The sequence below is a fragment of the Pleurodeles waltl genome, chromosome 7, assembly GCF_031143425.1.
Source record: "Pleurodeles waltl isolate 20211129_DDA chromosome 7, aPleWal1.hap1.20221129, whole genome shotgun sequence".
In the NCBI taxonomy this organism is placed as follows: Eukaryota; Metazoa; Chordata; class Amphibia; order Caudata; family Salamandridae; genus Pleurodeles; species Pleurodeles waltl.
The window spans coordinates 1,514,656,586-1,514,678,902 of record NC_090446.1 but is presented as its reverse complement, the minus strand read 5'-3'; the positions used below and the strand labels follow the sequence as shown (position 1 = coordinate 1,514,678,902).

At 43.2% G+C, this 22,317-nt stretch overlaps 1 protein-coding gene across 1 annotated transcript in view; it reads right to left on the bottom strand.

Annotated features, from left to right (window-relative positions):
* Window positions 1-4,548: 4,548 nt before the first annotated feature.
* The window catches only part of LOC138247458 (uncharacterized), a 69,851-nt gene continuing 52,082 nt past the window's right edge, over window positions 4,549-22,317 (bottom strand). Inside the window, exon 4 of the mRNA XM_069202083.1 lies at window positions 4,549-4,934. Coding sequence (XP_069058184.1) covers window positions 4,567-4,934 — 368 coding nt within the window. The 3' untranslated portion in view covers window positions 4,549-4,566. The remainder of the gene's footprint in view (window positions 4,935-22,317) is intronic.

The window sequence follows — 22,317 nt, the reverse complement described above, 5'->3', positions numbered from 1 at the left end:
ATACGGAATACTCCATTTAAGTTTATCTGGGTGTCCACTAGCAGCATGCAATAAACTGTTTCCTGCTGTAGCCTTACGAAAGAGTTCAGTATATATCATCCCATTCTTAATCTCAATCTTTGTATCTAGAAATTCAATATACACCTTACTAATATTGTAAGTTAAACTAATATTGAGATTATTATCATTAAGTTTAGTGATAAACTTAATAGCCTCTTTCTCAGAACCTTTCCAGATAATAAATAAATCATCAATATATCTGAGCCACTGTATAGCCTGATGTATTTCAGGATACTTCTCTTCATCCTTGAAAACATGTTCTTCCCAAAGGCCCAAAAATAAACAGGCAAAACTGGGGGCAAAACAAGTTCCCATAGCAGTCCCCAAAATTTGTTTGTATAGTTGACCATTGAATAAAAAAATATTATTAGTCAGACAGTACGTAATCATTTCAATGATCATATCCGTATGTGCCAGGTATCTTAACGATCTAGTATGTAAAAAATGTCTGCATGCCTGTATGCCTTTCTCATGATCAATAATGGTATAAAGGGAATTTACATCAAGAGATATAAGTAAAAAATCTTCTTCCCAAATAATACCCTCCAATTTGCCTAAAAAGTCCTTTGTATCCTGAACATAAGAGGGTAAATTCATGACAAAATCTCTTAGAAAAAAATCCACATATTTGGATATATTTTCCAGAGCATTACCACAAGATGATACTATAGGCCTTCCCGGAGGGTTGAGTCTATCCTTATGAATTTTCGGGAGAATATACAATACAGGTAACTTGGGAAAATCCTTTTTCAGGAAACAGTACTCCTCCCACACTAATAGACCCTTATCCTTCCACTCTGTTAGGAGACGCCATATATTAGTGATACTATTAGAATATACTTCTTTAGTTATAACTTTATAAAAGTGTGTATTACTCAATTGACGCATAACTTCGTTATAACTAAAAAAATGGTTTAAACTGAAAGGGAACATTTGCAATAGTTTGGAACCTGATGTGAATAAGGATAGTGACAAACATGTTCTATCTATTAGCGATGTGGATACATTGTTAATTCTGCATGAGTTAGAACAGGACTGTATAACACCAATTAATGAAAAGAATCTATATCAAAATTTGGAAGAGCTGGGTGTTGTTTATGATCGAGTAGTTCCTTCCGGTTTCAAACCCAAATCGACATTTTTGCCAAATATGATGCATGATAATATAGATACTTTTTATGACATGACAGTGCGTGGTCTGACACATTTCCGGCATCGAACATGGTTCAGACCAAGAAATAATAACAATATGACATTTAATCAGAGTGAGACCATTAGATTATTAGTGGAAGACAGTGATACTATTATTTGCCCAGCAGATAAAGGAGGCAATATAGTACTCTGGAAAAGGCAGAAATATATTGACGAAGTTATGCGTCAATTGAGTAATACACACTTTTATAAAGTTATAACTAAAGAAGTATATTCTAATAGTATCACTAATATATGGCGTCTCCTAACAGAGTGGAAGGATAAGGGTCTATTAGTGTGGGAGGAGTACTGTTTCCTGAAAAAGGATTTTCCCAAGTTACCTGTATTGTATATTCTCCCGAAAATTCATAAGGATAGACTCAACCCTCCGGGAAGGCCTATAGTATCATCTTGTGGTAATGCTCTGGAAAATATATCCAAATATGTGGATTTTTTTCTAAGAGATTTTGTCATGAATTTACCCTCTTATGTTCAGGATACAAAGGACTTTTTAGGCAAATTGGAGGGTATTATTTGGGAAGAAGATTTTTTACTTATATCTCTTGATGTAAATTCCCTTTATACCATTATTGATCATGAGAAAGGCATACAGGCATGCAGACATTTTTTACATACTAGATCGTTAAGATACCTGGCACATACGGATATGATCATTGAAATGATTACGTACTGTCTGACTAATAATATTTTTTTATTCAATGGTCAACTATACAAACAAATTTTGGGGACTGCTATGGGAACTTGTTTTGCCCCCAGTTTTGCCTGTTTATTTTTGGGCCTTTGGGAAGAACATGTTTTCAAGGATGAAGAGAAGTATCCTGAAATACATCAGGCTATACAGTGGCTCAGATATATTGATGATTTATTTATTATCTGGAAAGGTTCTGAGAAAGAGGCTATTAAGTTTATCACTAAACTTAATGATAATAATCTCAATATTAGTTTAACTTACAATATTAGTAAGGTGTATATTGAATTTCTAGATACAAAGATTGAGATTAAGAATGGGATGATATATACTGAACTCTTTCGTAAGGCTACAGCAGGAAACAGTTTATTGCATGCTGCTAGTGGACACCCAGATAAACTTAAATGGAGTATTCCGTATGGAGAACTACTGAGGGCTAAAAGAATAAGTAACACAGATGAGGCATTTGAACGAGAACAGGTAGAGATGATTAGAAGATTCAAACAAAGAGGTTACCCGGGGTGGATAATTAAAAAGGCCACAGAAAAAATCAAGAAAGTTGAGAGAATTCAGACTCTCTTTGATAATACGGCAGTAACTGAAAAACAGGAGAAGGATGATACTCGATTAATTTTAACTTTTAATGAGGACACCACAAAGATTAAAAAGATTATCTCCAAACAATGGAACATTTTGAAAAGTGATCCTGTTATTGGTAAGGAGATTCAGAGATGGCCTTCGATTACATACAGAAGAGGCCGTAATCTTCATGATATGTTGAGATCTAATGATATTTCTCCGTTATCTCATGTTAAGGAGCATAATTTACAGGGATTTTTTCCCTGTGGTCATTGTAAAGCCTGTCGTAATAGTGTGGCAAGAAAAGAGTACCCCATAAAAAGACCAGGGACAAATAGACCCATTAAGCAGTTTCTCACTTGCAGTACTCCTTTTACGATTTATGTATTGGAATGCCCGTGTCATTTGTGGTATGTGGGAAGTACAAAACATGTAGTGAAGAAGCGTATTCTTGAACATATGCGGGCTATTACATCAAAAAATCCCCATTATCCGGTAGCAAGACATTTTGAGGAGTATCATAATTCTGATGCTACTGTGTTGACCTACTTTGGTATTGAACATATACCCGCGTATCATAGAGGAGGTAATAGAGAGTTGACCTTACGTATAAAAGAATCCAAATATATTCTTGATTTAGAAACTAAGACACCTCATGGATTGAATATGAGTGAAGAGCTTACCACTCATCTTTTTTGATGATTATTTTTAGGATTATTACATGGGATGGGAGCTTTTAGTTATTTGGATTAATGCTCGTATTTGAGTGGTAGCTTTTCATTGAAAGTATGTATTTTTAATACTTTTAATATTTAACCAATTTTCTATTTTTCAATTCTATTTTATTCTTTCAGAATGGAGGAGTCCGGACGGATTCCCGATTTTGGAATACTAAGTGCATGTATTCAGTCACGAGGTGTCAGGGATATCGGATATTTGAAAACTTGTGTAGAACATGTGGTTATGTAGATTGGGAGAAAATATGGTTAGAATCATCTTAGGGAGTAATTTAAGGAATGTTAAATGAATAACTTTAGATGCTAGTGCATTGAAGAAGTACATTTGGAAGTGCGGAATAGATGTAACTTGAAATTTACAACGAAAAAATTGACTGGCTCTTATCTATACTCATATTCTTACTTATATTTATATTTATACTTATATTTATATATTTATATGTAACTGTGAAGACATTTATATGCAATTGAGTATGCCGATACAATTGATCGTGTATAATTCTAGACATCTACAACTATTAAGAATATTAAATTCATTAAAATAAAATATTGTAAGATGTATTAAATAATATCTATGCGGTTAATTTGTTAAAACGGATACATATGATAACTTAGATTTATATATATTTATTTATTTATGTTATTTATTGAGTACTAATTGGGAGCCAGTTAGGCAATGTTAATGCACTTGGTTGAAAACCGAATGTTTTCTTATTATTATCATTCCTTTACTTATTACTTATGAAATATTGCAATTATTTTAATATATGAAAAAGTACTGCTTTATTAATATATTTATTCCTGCAATGGTCTTAATGTATGAATTATTTACTCCCCTTTTTATTTCCACTGTTTGTATAACTTTTGTTATGTGTAGTCCTATTTCTATGTTTATATTCAAGGGGTATTTAACTAAATGTACACTGGTGGTATGTTACACGTGATCAAGGCTGCTAGACAGCCGAAACGCGTAGTGTGTGAAATAAATTACTCTATTTGAGTTCTGGGATTTCCCGAGTGTGCGTTCTTCCTTGGAAGCTTCTTCATTGTTTCTATTTTTAACCGGAGTGCTCTGCCGGTTCTCTACGCACCACCTCTCTCGGGCCTCCAGGAGCCCAGCTGTGAGCATTGCTATAGTGAATATATATATATATATACATATATACATATATATATATATATATATATATATATATATATATATATATATATATATATATATATATTTTTTTTTTTTTTTTTTTGACCTATTTGCAGTTCCATAAGATACATCACTTCAAATCACTCATTTTAGCTCTTGATCTGTCCTTTGAATACAAATAGTACAAATACTCCTGCCTTCATCTCATGAATAATCCACAATAATTCCTTGGCTAGAGGGGAGGGCTGCAGGGCTTGGTTCACAGGTTTCCATGTGCTTGCTCTGCTCATCATGCTGTAATGGCGGCCAGAAGAAGGGGCTGCTGGCGAGGGCCGCGGAGCCCCTTCTGGAGGCGTGGGCGCGATCGTGGGCGCGATCTCCTGGTTACACAGGTCCCCAGTGCAGAGGGTGCGACGGAGAAGCACACCCAGTCCCAAGTTATTAAGAAGAGAGATCTGAGTGCCAGCCCCCCAGCGGCCACAGTCCTTGAAGTAGATATTCAGGTAATCAATGTTACCTGTTGGAAAGAAAAATAAACACACACGAGGTCCATCACTAGGTCAATCATGCCAAAATCTAAAAATGGTGCTGCAAACTACACATTCAAAACAGTAGTGCTGGAACAATATTCAGAGGGGGGATGGTGCTGATGAGTGGTGTGAACTCACTAAAGTCCCATGATATATGAGCAAATGTGTATGGTACCAAACAAGTAAATGTAGGAATAATACACACTGTTCTTAGGAGAAAGACGTCAATCTTGTTCCCTCATTTTGGAAAATTAGGGAATGGAGTGTTCTTTTAAGTACACATTTGTCCTAATAAGGACAGAATGGTTTAATATGCCTCTTTACTGAAAGAACAATCCAGATTTGAATTGCTTGCGAATGCTCTGAATGCTGCAGAAAGACCCTCTGAAAAACTAATAAGACTTAGAACCTTATTTAGAGTTTGGTGTATGGGATTCTCTGGCAAAATGTGTCTGATATCTGGTCCACTGTATTGTTTTATTTATTTATTTATATAAATATTGATAGATATATATATTTATATAAATTTTTCATTTTTTTAAATTTTAGCCATAGTACATAAAACACTAGAAATAAAAACATCTGCCATATTTGTGGTGGGGTATATTGTCCAATATACTACGAAAACCCCTAAACTCAGTTAATAATGAGATCTCAATTACTTTTAACAATTTATAGAATGTTAGCCTCTTTTAAAGATAGCTGTCAAAGTGACTCATCATGAGATACAGAATTGTGTAAGGCTATGTTCTACTACCCCAGAGTCACTCAGAACTGTGCTTCTTCTAAGCTTGGGGCAATGGTATTGCGATAATATTTAGACACTTCCAATGAAAAGCTTTGATAATACACAGATCCGCACAAAGTTCACTCCCGATACCACATCGGACACATGCGGACAAATGGAACCTTGGGTGGCCAGCACAAGGATGGATGTTTAAAAACAGGAATGCTGTTGAACTAAAACATTGAGCAAGAACAGATATATTTACAAAGCATACAATGTAAAGAAAAATACACATCTGTACTTTGAGTTGCAAAACCGAAGGTGACTAAAAAGTCTGATTTTATAAGTAACAGAATCACTAAGAAGTCCAATTCTGATGATATTCCAACCATTCAGACCTCTACTTGTAATAACATGAATACTTACTCAAAGTCTCTTTACTACATAGAGCAAAGCACACTTTTCTAATCATGCTAACATAGATCTATTTGTACTAAACTCTGTTCTTGGTAGTACCTAGAATAGTTCAGAATCCTAGCCTTAATCATGCGTAGTTTCTCATAATAATCCCCTGAACCACAAACTCTACTTTTAACAACATCTTGACTTTCTTCTGGTGAGAATTAATTTCCTTATCAGTGACTTTGAAAAGGACTTCTTTTTGTTCATGGTTTGGTTCATTGTGGGATATATTGGGCACATATCTGAGATAATTCCCAATCATGCATAATCTATTCATTATTTCTGATTTTTGTAAAACTCTATGGTAGTCTTAACGGAGTAAATTGACATATGTACGTTTACACTTTCATTTTTGAATAACTTTAAAACTTTTGGCTATTCACCATTTACGAGTGTAAAGTTAGTCAATAGTGAATACCTGCCCGTCTCTACCCCTGAAACAGACACATTTATCAGTGTACAATTACTACAGCCAAAAAGGAGAAGTAGTAACTCTGGCAGCACACATGGCCAACCATAGACTCTGCAACAACCTCCCATCGATGATAGTGGAGGCAGGGACTTAGAATAGAACCCTGTAGGAAATATTGTTAAATTAAATTCATTTATTTCAACTTTTTAAAATATATGCACATGAAATTGAATGTTAAAAAATATATACTTTGAAAATAAATATTAAATAATTATGACATTTTAATTCCCTTTTTGCATTCATAAAATGTAACTTTTTTATGCTTAAATTAATTTCAATTAATTGTATGCATACAGTTTTGCACTTTTTAACATATAATATGTTATTACTGTAGTGGGGATATTCGAAATAAATATTTAACAATTATTTTCAGCTAATATAATATATTTAAATTCATTTAACAATTATTTTTAAAAATAAGTCAATAGTTCAAAGTTACAACTAGTAACTTTTAAAATAGATGCATAGGTCTCCACCATTGGGGAGGAGATATCTGTATGTTAAAGTATAAGAAAAAGTGTAAACGCTTATTACACTTTACCAAAAATGGAAAACATATTTCAATGTAAAATATTATTGTTAAATAATATTAATTGTAGAACAATATAAATGTTGCAGCATTGTTTGAAGTTTAGATTATCAACAATACCTCTAAAATGATTTTTTTATTTTTATTATTAACAGTGGTATATTCAGTTAATTAAAATTCATTTAATTACATTTTAGAAAAAATGAATCTCACAATTTTTATATTTTAGAAAAGTTAATAAAATGTTAAATTACATTAAAAATAGTTTGTAAGATTATGTTAAATTTATTTACATTGTTAACAAATTTAAATATTTAATTTGGTTTAACTTTATTTCCTAAAGAGTTTAATTTTAAATCTCTGCCCCAATATTTTACAAAAAGAGAGTGTTGCAGTACCAGTGGTTGGCCATGAGTGGTCATGGGTGTCCTCCAGCTCTGAGCTGGAGTACATTTACGACTGTTGTGGGTCCCTTTTGGCTGTGGTAACTTTATAATTGCAGCTTGTGAATGGGCTTACTATTTTGTGGGTGGGTGCATGTCCTTCCCTAAAAACCTACTTATTCCTTAACCCCTCCATACTCCTCCCTTGGTCCCTCTAATTTTGTAGGAAGTAGTTCCAATTTCCCAGCCACTCCCTTCTGTCCCTCCCATATTTACTACTAAAACATATACTTACATGAGCTGAGACTCAGCAGTCAGAGTGATCCATTACTCTGATCAAGCCTGATATCATCCTTTGCGGCCATGATCATAGATTTGGTGCTGTTCTCTGCACAAAAACCAGCTTGCTGCAGAACCAAATATTCTGAATTTTGTAGATGGTCATAAAGCTCATGGGCAACATATGCTTTCAAACTTTTCCTTAAGTACGTTTACAAGGATATGAGACGCTATTTTTTTTAAATCCTGGGGTCATCCCCCTATTTTAAAAAAAAGTGAAATGACCCTAGCATTTTTAAACATTTAGAGACAGTGCCTTGTATGATGGAATTATTAGTTCATTTAAAACAATGGAACTCCTATGGCTTTTACTATATTTCTCATATATAACATAGAGATGGCTTTATGATATCACCAGCCTGTTACAGGTTGCCCTGTTTACCTGTTTACCTGCCTCCCCAAGCCACTGGTATGCTTTGAAAGGCACATTTGGACCTCCAGTCCCTGCTCTGGTGTGAAACTGAACAATGGAAAGGGGAGTGACCACTCCCCTGTCCATCACCACCCCAGGGGTGGTGCCAAGAGGTCCTCCAGAGGGTCCCTGAGTTCTGCCATCTTGATTCCAAGGTTGGCAGGGACCTCTGGGAGCATCTGAGTGGCCAGGTCACGCATGTGACGTCAGAGCCCCCTCCTGATAGGTGGTCACCTGGCTAGGTGACCAATCCCCCTTTCAGGGCTATTTAGGGTCTCTCTCTTGGCTGGGTCGTCAGATTCGGCTTGCAAGATTCCAGCAGGACTCTTCTGCAACCTTACTTCGACTTCTGGCCACTGGAACCGCGACTAGACCCTCCAGGAACTGACAATCTGCATCCACAACTAAGACTCTGCTTGCAACACTGTTTCCACAGCTCCTTCCAGCTACTGCAACATTCCCCCGCCTGTGCATCCTTTGAGGGTGGCAAGTCTTCAGCCTGCATGAGAAGAGAGAAGGAATCTCCCCAGGCACCAACTGCAGAGATGACTTGCTGTGTGGATCTGCTCTTATCTTGAGCTGTGTGGATCCTGCATCATGGGTGGTGGTCTGTAGTTGTCCTCTTGGTCCTCTCTGCCAGCTGTCCAACTTTGGTGGAGGTAAGCCCTTACGTTCCCACTCAGGACAGTACCCCCATGCACCACATTTCTTGCAGCTGCCAAGGCTTGTTTGCATCTCCTCCAAGGGTTCTTCAGGCTCCCTGTAGCCCCAGCCCCCAGCACTCCTTCCTGTGCCGCACAGCCCTCTGCATGCTTCTCCTACGGTGTGGGACTCTTCTCGAGTAGTGCTGCATGGAATCTCCATGACTCCTGGTTCCTCATCCAGTGGGCCTCCTGTTGGGGCTGCCTCTTCTTCTGTTATCCCTCTGCCTTGCTGAGGGTCCCCCTTGGACTCCCCTTGTGGGTTAAGTCCTCCTGGACCTTTCTGGTCCCCGGCAGCTCCACTTTTGTTTAACCACAACTTCTGCCTTTGCTAAGGCTTGTGGTGGCTTTTCCATGCCACTAGCTGACTGCAATCTTTCATCCGGCGTGGGACGTCAACTGCATCCTCTAGGAACCTCTTCACCTGCTCCGGGGCTGCATTCCTGACCGTCTTCGTCTCACCATCGACCAACTCCTGCATCCACAGCTGGATGGATAGTAGCTCCTACTCCTCCTGGACACTTCTGGACTTGGTCACCTTCTTCCACAGGTCTTCCTCTTCAGGAATCCACTGCTGATTTCTTGCAGTCTTGTCTGGGTGTTGCCTTTTCTTCTTTTTCTTCCTTTTGGGTGGTTTGGGGAAAATCTAGTAATTTACTCATTCTCTCCTGGTCGCTAGAGGGCACTGTGGTACTTACCTTTGGGGTTTCCTAGTACCCCCAGCTCCCCTGTGCACATTCCACTTACCTAGGTGGGGTCCTGTGCTCGCATTCCATTTTTTGGGCATATGGTTTGGGCTCCCCCTAGGGTCACTATTGTCTAATTGCATGTGCACTGTTTTCTATCACTTTCTATGCTGATAGTGTGAGAAAGTAGCCTCTTTCTAGCCTTGTTACCCCCACTTTTGGCCTGTTTGTGAGTGTATGCCAGGGTGGTTTCACTGTCTCACTGGGATCCTGCTAGCCAGGGCCCAGTGCTCATAGTGAAAACCCTATGTTTTCAGTATGTTTGTTATGTGTCACTGGGACCCTGCTAGTCAGGACCCCAGTGCTCATAAGTTTGTGGCCTATATGTGTGTGTTCCCTGTGTAGTGCCTAACTGTCTCACTGAGGCTCTGCTAATCAGAACCTCAGTGGTTATGCTCTCTCATTTCTTTCCAAATTGTCACTGACAGGCTAGTGACCATTTTTACCAATTTACATTGGCTTACTGGAACACCCTTATAATTCCCTAGTATATGGTACTGAGGTACCCAGGGTATTGGGGTTCCAGGAGATCCCTATGGGCTGCAGCATTTCTTTTGCCACCCATAGGGAGCTCTGACAATTCTTACACAGGCCTGCCACTGCAGCCTGAGTGAAATAACGTCCACGTTATTTCACAGCCATTTTACACTGCACTTAAGTAACTTATAAGTCACCTATATGTCTAACCTTTACCTGGTAAAGGTTAGGTGCAAAGTTACTTAGTGTGAGGGCACCCTGGCACTAGCCAAGGTGCCCCCACATTGTTCAGAGCCAATTCCCTGAACTTTGTGAGTGCGGGGACACCATTACACGCGTGCACTACATATAGGTCACTACCTATATGTAGCTTCACAATGGTAACTCCGAATATGGCCATGTAACATGTCTATGATCATGGAATTGCCCCCTCTATGCCATCCTGGCATAGTTGGCACAATCCCATGATCCCAGTGGTCTGTAGCACAGACCCTGGTACTGCCAAACTGCCCTTCCTGGGGTTTCACTGCAGCTGCTGCTGCTGCCAACCCCTCAGACAGGCATCTGCCCTCCTGGGGTCCAGCCAGGCCTGGCCCAGGATGGCAGAACAAAGAACTTCCTCTGAGAGAGGGTGTTACACCCTCTCCCTTTGGAAAATGGTGTGAAGGCAGGGGAGGAGTAGCCTCCCCCAGCCTCTGGAAATGCTTTGTTGGGCACAGAGGTGCCCAATTCTGCATAAGCCAGTCTACACCGGTTCAGGGGACCCCTTAGCCCTGCTCTGGCGTGAAACTGGACAAAGGAAAGGGGAGTGACCACTCCCCTGACCTGCACCTCCCCTGGGAGGTGTCCAGAGCTCCTCCAGTGTGCTCCAGACCTCTGCCATCTTGGAAACAGAGGTGCTGCTGGCACACTGGACTGCTCTGAGTGGCCAGTGCCACCAGGTGACGTCAGAGACTCCTTGTGATAGGCTCCTTCAGGTGTTGCTAGCCTATCCTCTCTCCTAGGTAGCCAAACCCTCTTTTCTGGCTATTTAGGGTCTCTGTCTCTGGGGAAACTTTAGATAACGAATGCATGAGCTCAGCCGAGTTCCTCTGCATCTCTCTCTTCACCTTCTGATAAGGAATCGACTGCTGATCGCGCTGGAAGCCTGCAAACCTGCAACATAGTAGCAAAGACGACTACTGCAACTCTGTAACGCTGATCCTGCCACCTTCTCGACTGTTTTCCTGCTTGTGCATGCTGTGGGGGTAGTCTGCCTCCTCTCTGCACCAGAAGCTCCGAAGAAATCTCCCGTGGGTCGACAGAATCTTCCCCCTGCAACCGCAGGCACCAAAAAGCTGCATTACCGGTCCCTTGGGTCTCCTCTCAGCACGACGAGCGAGGTCCCTCGAATCCAGCGACTCTGTCCAAGTGACCCCCACAGTCCAGTGACTCTTCAGTCCAAGTTTGGTGGAGGTAAGTCCTTGCCTCACCTAGCTGGGCTGCATTGCTGGGAACCGCGACTTTTGCAGCTACTCCGGCCCCTGTGCACTTCCGGCGGAAATCCTTTGTGCACAGCCAAGCCTGGGTCCACGGCCCTCTAACCTGCATTGCACGACTTTCTAAGTTGGTCTCTGGCGACGTGGGACTCCTTTGTGCGACTTCGGGTGAGCACCGTTTCACGCATCCTCGTAGTGCCTGTTTCTGGCATTTTTCCAGGTGCTACTTGCTTCAAAGAGGGCTCCTTGTCTTGCTCGACGTCCCCTCTCTCTGCTGGTCCAATTTGCGACCTCCTGGTCCCTCCTGGGCCTCAGCAGCGTCCAAAAACGCTAACCGCACGATTTGCAGCTAGCAATGCTTGTTGGCGTTCTGTCGGCGGGAAAACACTTCTGCACGACTCTCCCCGGCGAGAGGGATCCGTCCACCAAAGGGGAAGTCTCTAGCCCTTTTCGTTCCTGCAGAAACCTCAGCTTCTTCTGTCCAGTAGAAGCTTCTTTGCACCCGCAGCTGGCATTTCCTGGGCATTTGCCCATCTCTGACTTGCTTGTGACTTTTGGACTTGGTCCCCTTGTTCCACAGGTACCCTAGATTGGAAATCCACAGTTGTTGCATTGCTGGTTCGTGTCTTTCCTGCATTATTCCTCTAACACGACTTCTTTGTCCTTAGGGGAACTTTAGTGCACTTTGCATTCACTTTTCAGGGTCTTGGGGAGGGTTATTTTTCTAACTCTCACTATTTTCTAATAGTCCCAGCGACCCTCTACAAGGTCACATAGGTTTGGGGTCCATTCGTGGTTCGCATTCCACTTTTGGAGTATATGGTTTGTGTTGCCCCTATCCCTATGTTTCCCCATTGCATCCTATTGTAACTATACATTGTTTGCACTGTTTTCTAAGACTATACTGCATATTTTTGCTATTGTGTATATATATCTTGTCTATATTTCCTATCCTCTCCCTGAGGGTACACTCTAAGATACTTTGGCATATTGTCATAAAAATAAAGTACCTTTATTTTTAGTATAACTGTGTATTGTGTTTTCTTATGATATTGTGCATATGACACTAAGTGGTACTGTAGTAGCTTCACACGTCTCCTAGTTCAGCCTAAGCTGCTCTGCTAAGCTACCATTATCTATCAGCCTAAGCTGCTAGACACCCTATACACTAATAAGGGATAACTGGGCCTGGTGCAAGGTGCAAGTACCCCTTGGTACTCACTACAAGCCAGTCGAGCCTCCTACAGATAGCTAGTGTATATATATATATATATATATATATATATGTATATATATATATATATATATATATATATTGCGCTACTTACCTCCTATTGGAGAGTTGCCTCTCTAGTACTTTTTGGTATTGTGTCACTAAAACATAGTACCTTTGAGTGTTTTCTTTCATGTGTGTAAGTACCGTGTGACTACAGTGGTATTGCATGAGCTTTGCATGTCTCCTAGATAAGCCTTGGCTGCACAGCTACAGCTACCTCAAGAGAGCCTGGCTTCTAGGCACTGCCTACACTACTCTAATAAGGGATACCTGGACCTGCTATAAGGTGTACCTTAGGTACCCACCACACACCAGGCCAGCCTTCTACACATGCTTTCAAACATTTTGTTAAATACGTTTACAAGGATATGGAACAGTAGTTTTTTTAAATCCTGGGTTCATCCTCCTGTTTTTAAAAAAAGTGAAATTCTCTTTAGAGACAGTACCTTGTATGATGGAATTATTAAGTAATTTAAAACAATGGAACTCCTATGGCTTTTACTATATTTCTCATATATAACATAGAGATGGCTTCATGAGGTAACCAAATTGTTACAGGTTGCCCTGTTTATCCTCTTGATGAACATTGTTGCTACTATCTTGTTGATTTTTATAATAGTTACAATTCCTTTTGTATGCGTTAGGGTTGATCGTTATCTAGAACACATCTCACTCAATTAGTGTTCAGTGGGTTGCTGGGTGGTTGCTTTCCAACAGGCTTTCAGTCTCGGGTTGGCACATTAAAGATGTTCTTAGTGTCAGGGGGCCTAGCGAACTTGTTACTGGGCTGTGTTCTAGATACAACGTATCACTACCTGAAAAATGCTTAATGAGATTCCATATGTCTATAAATGTGGTGTATTTCTCCAGCGCCCTTTTATATTGAAGAAGCTATAAACTATCCCATATAATGACCTGGCACTCGGCACTTCAGACTCATTCTAGGATGAGAAAACCTAGAGTAAGATGGACAAGCAGCTAATTTTAAGTGTTTGATAAATATTAAGAGGTGATCTCAGTAAAAATTGTATTATTTAAATTTTGGTAGAGATTTACTAAGACTTTACACCAGCCCAAACAGATGCAATGTCATGTAAAGTAAAGTGGTGCTTGCTATTTAAACAAAAGGTGTTCTGTGCTAGAAAAGTGCACACTTTTATGAATTTTCCATCTCAGAGTCGTTAGTGGGACAAATCAAAGCATAAACCTGTAGGTTTTGATGCTGACCCCAATCTACAATGATAGACCATGGTTGGCATCAAAAAACTACTGCCTATTTGAAGCAGGCACAAATAATGCGAAACCTGTATAATTCTCAAACAAATGGCACACTGCATGTGTGCTGCAGTGCTCAGCATGCATCCAATGCATGGACATCTTCTAAGTTTGTCTAAATGCATAGGAATTTGTAGCAGAAGGGTATGCTTCCAATGTGATTCTTGTACTGCATAGCGCACACTCACCAATGCACCATGGCGCACAATTCGCACCCATAGGCTGTAATTCTTCTAGCATCAACGCAGGGGATCAAAGGACTTACAGGCAAGTTTTAGCAGATATCTCTGAGCTGTGTGTTCCCCTCATGTCCAATACAGTGCAGAACATCTGGAATGAGTATATCTGGGCTTTGGTTTCAGTATAAAACCTGGCTAATATAAATTAGTTTTGATCGCAGTTAAAATTGGTGGAATTACAGGGAGTGCAGAATTATTAGGCAAATGAGTATTTTGACCACATCATCCTCTTTATGCATGTTGTCTTACTCCAAGCTGTATAGGCTCGAAAGCCTACTACCAATTAAGCATATTAGGTGATGTGCATCTCTGTAATGAGAAGGGGTGTGGTCTAATGACATCAACACCCTATATCAGGTGTGCATAATTATTAGGCAACTTCCTTTCCTTTGGCAAAATGGGTCAAAAGAAGGACTTGACAGGCTCCGAAAAGTCAAAAATAGTGAGATATCTTGCAGAGGGATGCAGCACTCTTAAAATTGCAAAGCTTCTGAAGCGTGATCATCGAACAATCAAGCGTTTCATTCAAAATAGTCAACAGGGTCGCAAGAAGCGTGTGGAAAAACCAAGGCGCAAAATAACTGCCCATGAACTGAGAAAAGTCAAGCGTGCAGCTGCCACGATGCCACTTGCCACCAGTTTGGCCATATTTCAGAGCTGCAACATCACTGGAGTGCCCAAAAGCACAAGGTGTGCAATACTCAGAGACATGGCCAAGGTAAGAAAGGCTGAAAGACGACCACCACTGAACAAGACACACAAGCTGAAACGTCAAGACTGGGCCAATAAATATCTCAAGACTGATTTTTCTAAGGATTTATGGACTGATGAAATGAGAGTGAGTCTTGATGGGCCAGATGGATGGGCCCGTGGCTGGATTGGTAAAGGGCAGAGAGCTCCAGTCCGACTCAGACGCCAGCAAGGTGGAGGTGGAGTACTGGTTTGGGCTGGTATCATCAAAGATGAGCTTGTGGGGCCTTTTCGGGTTGAGGATGGAGTCAAGCTCAACTCCCAGTCCTACTGCCAGTTCCTGGAAGACACCTTCTTCAAGCAGTGGTACAGGAAGAAGTCTGCATCCTTCAAGAAAAACATGATTTTCATGCAGGACAATGCTCCATCACACGCGTCCAAGTACTCCACAGCGTGGCTGGCAAGAAAGGGTATAAAAGAAGGAAATCTAATGACATGGCCTCCTTGTTCACCTGATCTGAACCCCATTGAGAACCTGTGGTCCATCATCAAATGTGAGATTTACAAGGAGGGAAAACAGTACACCTCTCTGAACAGTGTCTGGGAGGCTGTGGTTGCTGCTGCATGCAATGTTGATGGTGAACAGATCAAAACACTGACAGAATCCATGGATGGCAGGCTTTTGAGTGTCCTTGCAAAGAAAGGTGGCTATATTGGTCACTGATTTGTTTTTGTTTTGTTTTTGAATGTCAGAAATGTATATTTGTGAATGTTGAGATGTTATATTGGTTTCACTGGTAATAATAAATAATTGAAATGGGTATATATTTTTTTTTTGTTAAGTTGCCTAATAATTATGCACAGTAATAGTCACCTGCACACACAGATATCCCCCTAACATAGCTAAAACTAAAAACAAACTAAAAACTACTTCCAAAAATATTCAGCTTTGATATTAATGAGTTTTTTGGGTTCATTGAGAACATGGTTGTTGTTCAATAATAAAATTAATCCTCAAAAATACAACTTGCCTAATAATTCTGCACTCCCTGTATATACTGAGTGCTACATTCGCTCGTGGCTCTAAATAATGTTATTGTGTAAGTACTCACGCAGGTTGACCTGGTAGACACCAGTGGCGCACTGCTCGCCACCGCAGCTCAGCTTTGATGCCTGTTCATTGGTGCACTGATCTGCAGAGATACCGAGACAGCCGTAGCACTCTAGGGACGTATTCAGAGGGGTGGTATCTGGAAAAACAAAGACACTCCATCAGGAGCTACGTCAGGGGGTACCATCAATGTTCACACTAAAAATAACAAGCATTGATTAAGATAATAGGCTTCAATTTTTATTACTCAACTGTGTGTGATTGCACAGATGGCTGAGTAGATGAATGAGACTGAGGCCCTCACTACAAGTGTGGTGGTGTGAAGGCTGCGGAGTTTTGGCCAAAGCCAAACCGCCACAATGTTGCGATACCGCCAAGGCGGTCGGACTGCCGGGCCGGAGGTGAGCGCCTCTGGCCCGGTGGCAGCCGTAAGACCGCTGGCGGTATTATGAGTAGGCACACCACCAGGCTTTTCGTGGCCAGTCACACAACCATGAAAACCCGGGTGGTAACACACCCGGTGACAGGAATCTCGATTTCTGTCGTCGGCACAGGCACCCCCACTCATCTGCACACCTTCATAAATGCACCCCCATTCATCAACACACCTTGATACACGCACCTCCACTCATCAACACACCTTCATACATGCACCTCCACTCATGAAAACACTCCCTGACATACACCTCCACTCATCAACACACTCTCTGACATACACCCTTACTCGATCGCACGCACCCATATAAACACCCCTATTCACATGCATCCCAATACTCACACCTACTAACTCGCACCCCAACACCACCCTCCCCTCTGCTTTCATTCAGATACACACACCCTCCACGCACAAATACATACACACACGCATTCACGCACACCCATACCGCTACACATACAAGCACACACCACACACATGCACACAACACCCCCCTTCCCTTTCGGATGGTCCACCTACCTGTCTGGGTGAGGTGGTCCTCCGGGAGGGGATGGGTGTTGGCGTTTCTACCACCAGCACCTCACTGCCGTGAAGAAACCGCCATGCCGTATTACGTCTTGTAAGACAGCAGGCTGAGTCCTTTTAGCGTGGCGGTGCTGGCAGTGCAACAACCTCTCACCTGCTGTTGTTCAGGCCGACGGTGTTGGATTTCCACCCTTAAACGGGCGGAAATCCTCGGGTGAGTCCTAATACGCCAGTCTTCAGACCTCCAACACTGGTGGTCTTTGGGCACCCGTGATGACGGTGGTCTTTCCAAAAGACCGCCAAAGTCGTAATGAGGGCCTCAGTCACTAGATAAATAAATGGTTGAAATTGTGAGACACTAAGGGGGTCATTTTGACTTTAGTGGTTCCACAGCATGACTGCCAAAGCTGCAGGGAGGATGTTGCCATCATGCCAGCGATGCCCCCCCCATCGTATTGCAATGTTCCTGGTGGGCTGACCGTTGGGAACATTGTATTACAATATTCCTGCTGTGCTGACTGGCAGGAATAGATCTACGGTATTGATATGGGCTCCCTTAAGGGAGTTGAGGCCAATACAATAGCACACCAGCATCCTCGGAATGCAGCAGACAGAGTGCATTCCGAGGGTGCTGGGCAGGGGGGGCAGTGGCATGGCAGTGCAAGGGCCCCCATGTGGCCCCAAGCACTGTGTTTCCACCAGCCTTTCCATGGCAGGGTCCCCATGGAAAGACTGGCGGAAATAGGAGTCGTGATCAGCACGGTTTCGCTGAGTTCAGTGCCGACGTGGCTGACCACAAGTCGAACTGCCATCAGCCTATCCGGAACCTTGTTCCTGGCTGTCCCCTGGCGTTCTGACTGCCAGGGTTGTAGTGTGGTGGTCAGACCACCTGCAGTGCAGCGGTCTGACCGCAAGTCTGGCGATCCTTGAACCACCAGACTCGTAATGAGGTCCTACATGCATGGATGAGTGATGGGATAAAAATATGTGGATATAGATGGATAAAAGGTTGACTTAGTGTATGTTGGATAAATCAGTGATGAATGAGTGTGTGGTTGAATGAATGAGTGAGATGATGCATGATGTGTGCTGAAAATAGACAAGGCTGAGGGTGAAGAGTCCCAGGTGCTTAGATGTCCATTGTCATGGAATGATCAGCATCTGTTATCACCTGATCAGTAGTAAACAGATAGTGCCCTCTGTTCACAACCCAGCCCAACACCACATTTTAAAATTGCACCTGTGCCCAGCTGTGAATGTGACAGAAAAGTAAGGGCAGGCTGAGTAGTGGACCTGGGGTATGGAGCACCCATACTTGAGCACTCTCTTCTGGGCGCCCTGTGCAGAGATCACCCTGAATCAAGTGTGCAGCTGTGTGCACCCGGTGCCAAGCACCTTCCAATGAGTACTCTGGATCTATGCTCACCACTGAGGACCCTGTAGCAAGCACTCTGAACCGATGCCCACCACTGAGTATCCTGTACCAAGGACCCTGGAGTGAGCACCCTGTACTTTGCCCACAACTGAGACCCTGTACCAAGTGACCTTTAATGAGCACAGCAGACTGATGCCTGCCACTGAGTATCCTGCACCAACCACCCTCTAATGAGCTCCTAGCTAATTCCCACCACTGCCTATCCTGCACCAAGCACCCTGGACTGATGCCCACCACAGAGTATCCTGCACCAAGAACTCTGAGCCGATGCTCACCACTGAGATTCCTGTACCAAGTACTCTGTAATGAGCACCTTGGACTGATGGCCACCAATGAGTATCCTGTACCGAGAACTCTGTAATAAGCACCCTGGAATGATGCCCACCACTGAGTATCCTGTACCAAGCACCTTGTAATGAGAACTCTGGATTGATGCCTGCCACTAAGTACTCTGTAGCAAATACTCTCTGATGAGCACCTTGAACTGATTTGCCACCATGAGTATCCTGCCCCAAGCATCTTGTAATGAGTACCTTGGACGGATGCTCGCCATGGAGGACCATGTACCAAGGGCTCCTTAATGAGTATAGTAGGATGATGCCCACTAGTGAGTATTCTGTACCAAGCACCTTTTAATGAGCACCCTGTACTGATGCCCACCACAGAGTATCCCATACCAGCACAATTTAAGGAGCACTCTGGACTGATTCCCACCATTGAGTATCCTGTGCCAAGCATCTTCTAATGAGCACCCTGAATTGATGTCCGCCACTGAGTAGAGGAAATAACTAATAGGGCAAAGACATGGAAACCAAAAAAACACTACATACACAATTAACTCCATCCATCCTAAATCTGATCTAACTTGGTCATTGTTTGATAATGGTTCCAAGCATAGTTCATGTGTTTGAACTATCTGTGCTCACCCTCTACCAATCTTGTCTAGTCAGGAATATGGTAGCTTTCCTGAAATGGGAACCTTCCCTGTACAAACTAAGAGAGTTGTTGGCTCAAAGTCGAAAAATATGGCCGACCGCGATGGGCCACAGTTCGGATACAAGAAGTGGACTGGGCCCGGTCAGCACTTACTTTTGGACTTAGAAGGAATTCTGAGTAAAAGTGTCTAAGAAGGTAAAGCTCAGCGGGGCAAGGCTGTAGCCATTTTCCGAGGAGGGTTCTTCTTGTCAGATGGCCTTGGGTCAAAGCTGTAGTGGAAATTTCTACGTTCGAACGTAGTCATTGAAATGGAAGTCAAAAATCTCCAGCAGGAAGAGGCAGAGTGCTGTAGCCAAAGACAGTTCTACGAGGTTAGATGCTTTTTTGTTGAAGGACCGCTTAAAAGGATTTGTTGCTGCAGAGAAGGACGTAGCGGGATAAGTTGCAAAGTCAATCCAACTGGAGATGTCACTCGGGCAGATAGGTGAGCAGGTTGATCCTGGTCTCCTCTTAGCTCTCAGAGAACTTTTGGGCAAAAAGTTGTTTAAGGGCCTGATTATGTTTTGGGTGGTTGAACCCCCACAACTCCAAAACAGTGGTGGTGAAGCAGCTGTCAAGCCGGCGGCCTCACCATCATCATATTATTATGTTTCCACTAGGCTGACCAGTTGAAACGTTGTATTACGATGTTTCCAACAGTCAGCCCGGTGGAAACAGTGTGGCAGCATTGGCCTCGGCTCCCTCAGGGAAAAAAGGCCAATACCGTCACACACAGCACCCTCAGAATGCACACTGTCTGCCGTAGCAGTGCGCATTTCGAGGGTGCTGGTGGGGGGGCCCCTGCACTGCCCACGACATGGCCACCAACCCGTCGGGATCCCTGAGCCCAGCAGAGGTGGTGGTCTCCTGGTGGTCATTGTAATCTGAGGGTCGGACCATCAGGATTGTGGCGGTCTAACCGCCACTGCAGTTTTGGTGGTCCAAGGAGTGCCAAACCCGTAATAAGGGCCTACGTCCTCAGTTGTGGTATTTGGTTATCTGGGCACCTTTAGTGCCACAACCAAGGGTCCAGGAATGGTAGGACACCTCTAGTGGGCGCAGGACACAGGCTGAAATTCTTCTATGTCCCTGTGACCCTGAACAGGAGGCCAGCAACCTAGTTCTTGGAGTCACCCTAGGGTCCTGGGTTAAAGTAAAGTTGAAGGACTCAACAGATGGGCTGGCCTCAGAGGTTTCAAGCTAGACTCCAAACAGCAAAGCACACCTTCCAGGTACAGCAGCAGTCTTGCAGAGTGCACAGCAGGGCAAAGCAGCAGACAGTCCTCTGAGAGCCCTTCCGCAGGTCTAGTAGTGAACTGAAGAATGGGTCTGAAGGTCCTATTTTTATACCCTGGTGCCCTTCTTCAGAAAGGTGGGAGAAGCTTCTGGAAAGATTCTTTGAAGTGCATTGAATTTCCTGACTCCCCAGCCCTGGCTCCAAGCTGGCAGCAGTGACAATACAGGGTTGTTAGGCCCTTTGTGTGAAGACAGAGCGCAGGCAATTCAGTTGTAAATGAGGTTATGCTGAGCTCCTCCCCCCAGCCTGCAAGCAGATGGCCCATTGAGACACACTTAGGCGGTCATTCCAACCGCGGCGTGCGGCAGTAGCCGCCCGCCTGGCGGGAACCGCCGAATGACCGCACCGCGGTCAAAAGACCGCGGCGGCCATGTTGGCTTTCCCGCTGGGCCGGCGGGCGACCGCCAAAAGGCCGCCCGCCGGCCCAGCGGGAAAGACCCAGCAATGATGAAGCCGGCTCCGAATGGAGCCGGCGGAGTTGCTGGGGTGCGACGGGTGCAGTGGCACCCGTCGCGATTTTCAGTGTCTGCAAAGCAGACACTGAAAATCATTATGGGGCCCTGTTAGGGGGCCCCTGCACTGCCCATGCCAGTGGTATGGGCAGTGCAGGGGCCCCCAGGGGCCCCACGACACCCGTTCCCGCCATCCTGTTCCTGGCGGTAACAACCGCCAGGAACGGGATGGCAGGAAGGGGGTCGGAATCCCCATGGCATGGAGGATTCCCTGGGCCAGGGAAAAACCGGCGGGAAACCGCCGGTTCCCCTTTTCTGACCGCGGCTTTACCGCCGCGGTCAGAATGGCCCAGGAAGCACCGCCAGCCTGTTGGCGGTGCTTCCGCGGTCGTTGGCCCTGGCGGTCGGTGACCGCCAGGGTCAGAATGACCCCCTTAATCTCTCTACTTTGTGACTTTCTGGGAGGAATTCAGAAAGTCTAACTGTCAGCTACACCAAGTCATGTGACCCAAGACAGGCTGTAGGCACAAAGTGATAAGGACAGGAAAATGCTAACTTTGCAAAAGTGTCATTTTCAAAGTTGTAATGAAACATTCTACTTTCCTATTAAGGAGGGTTTATCATTACAATTTCATAGATACCAAAATTGACATAGCCATGATATAGCCACCTGCTCCCAATTAGAAATTACAGCTTATGACATGTAATAAGGAATCCCCAATGTTATCTTTTGGGAGGGGTAGGCCTCACAGTTGTGAAAAACAAACTTAGGAGCTTTCCGGTACTAGGACATGTAAAACTTAAAAGTACATATCTTACCTTTTAATTACACAGCACCCTGCCCTATGGGCTACTTAGCGCCTTCCTTAAGGGTGACATATGTAATAAAAGGGTAGTTTAGGGCTTGGCAAGGAGGTTTAAATGTCAAATCAA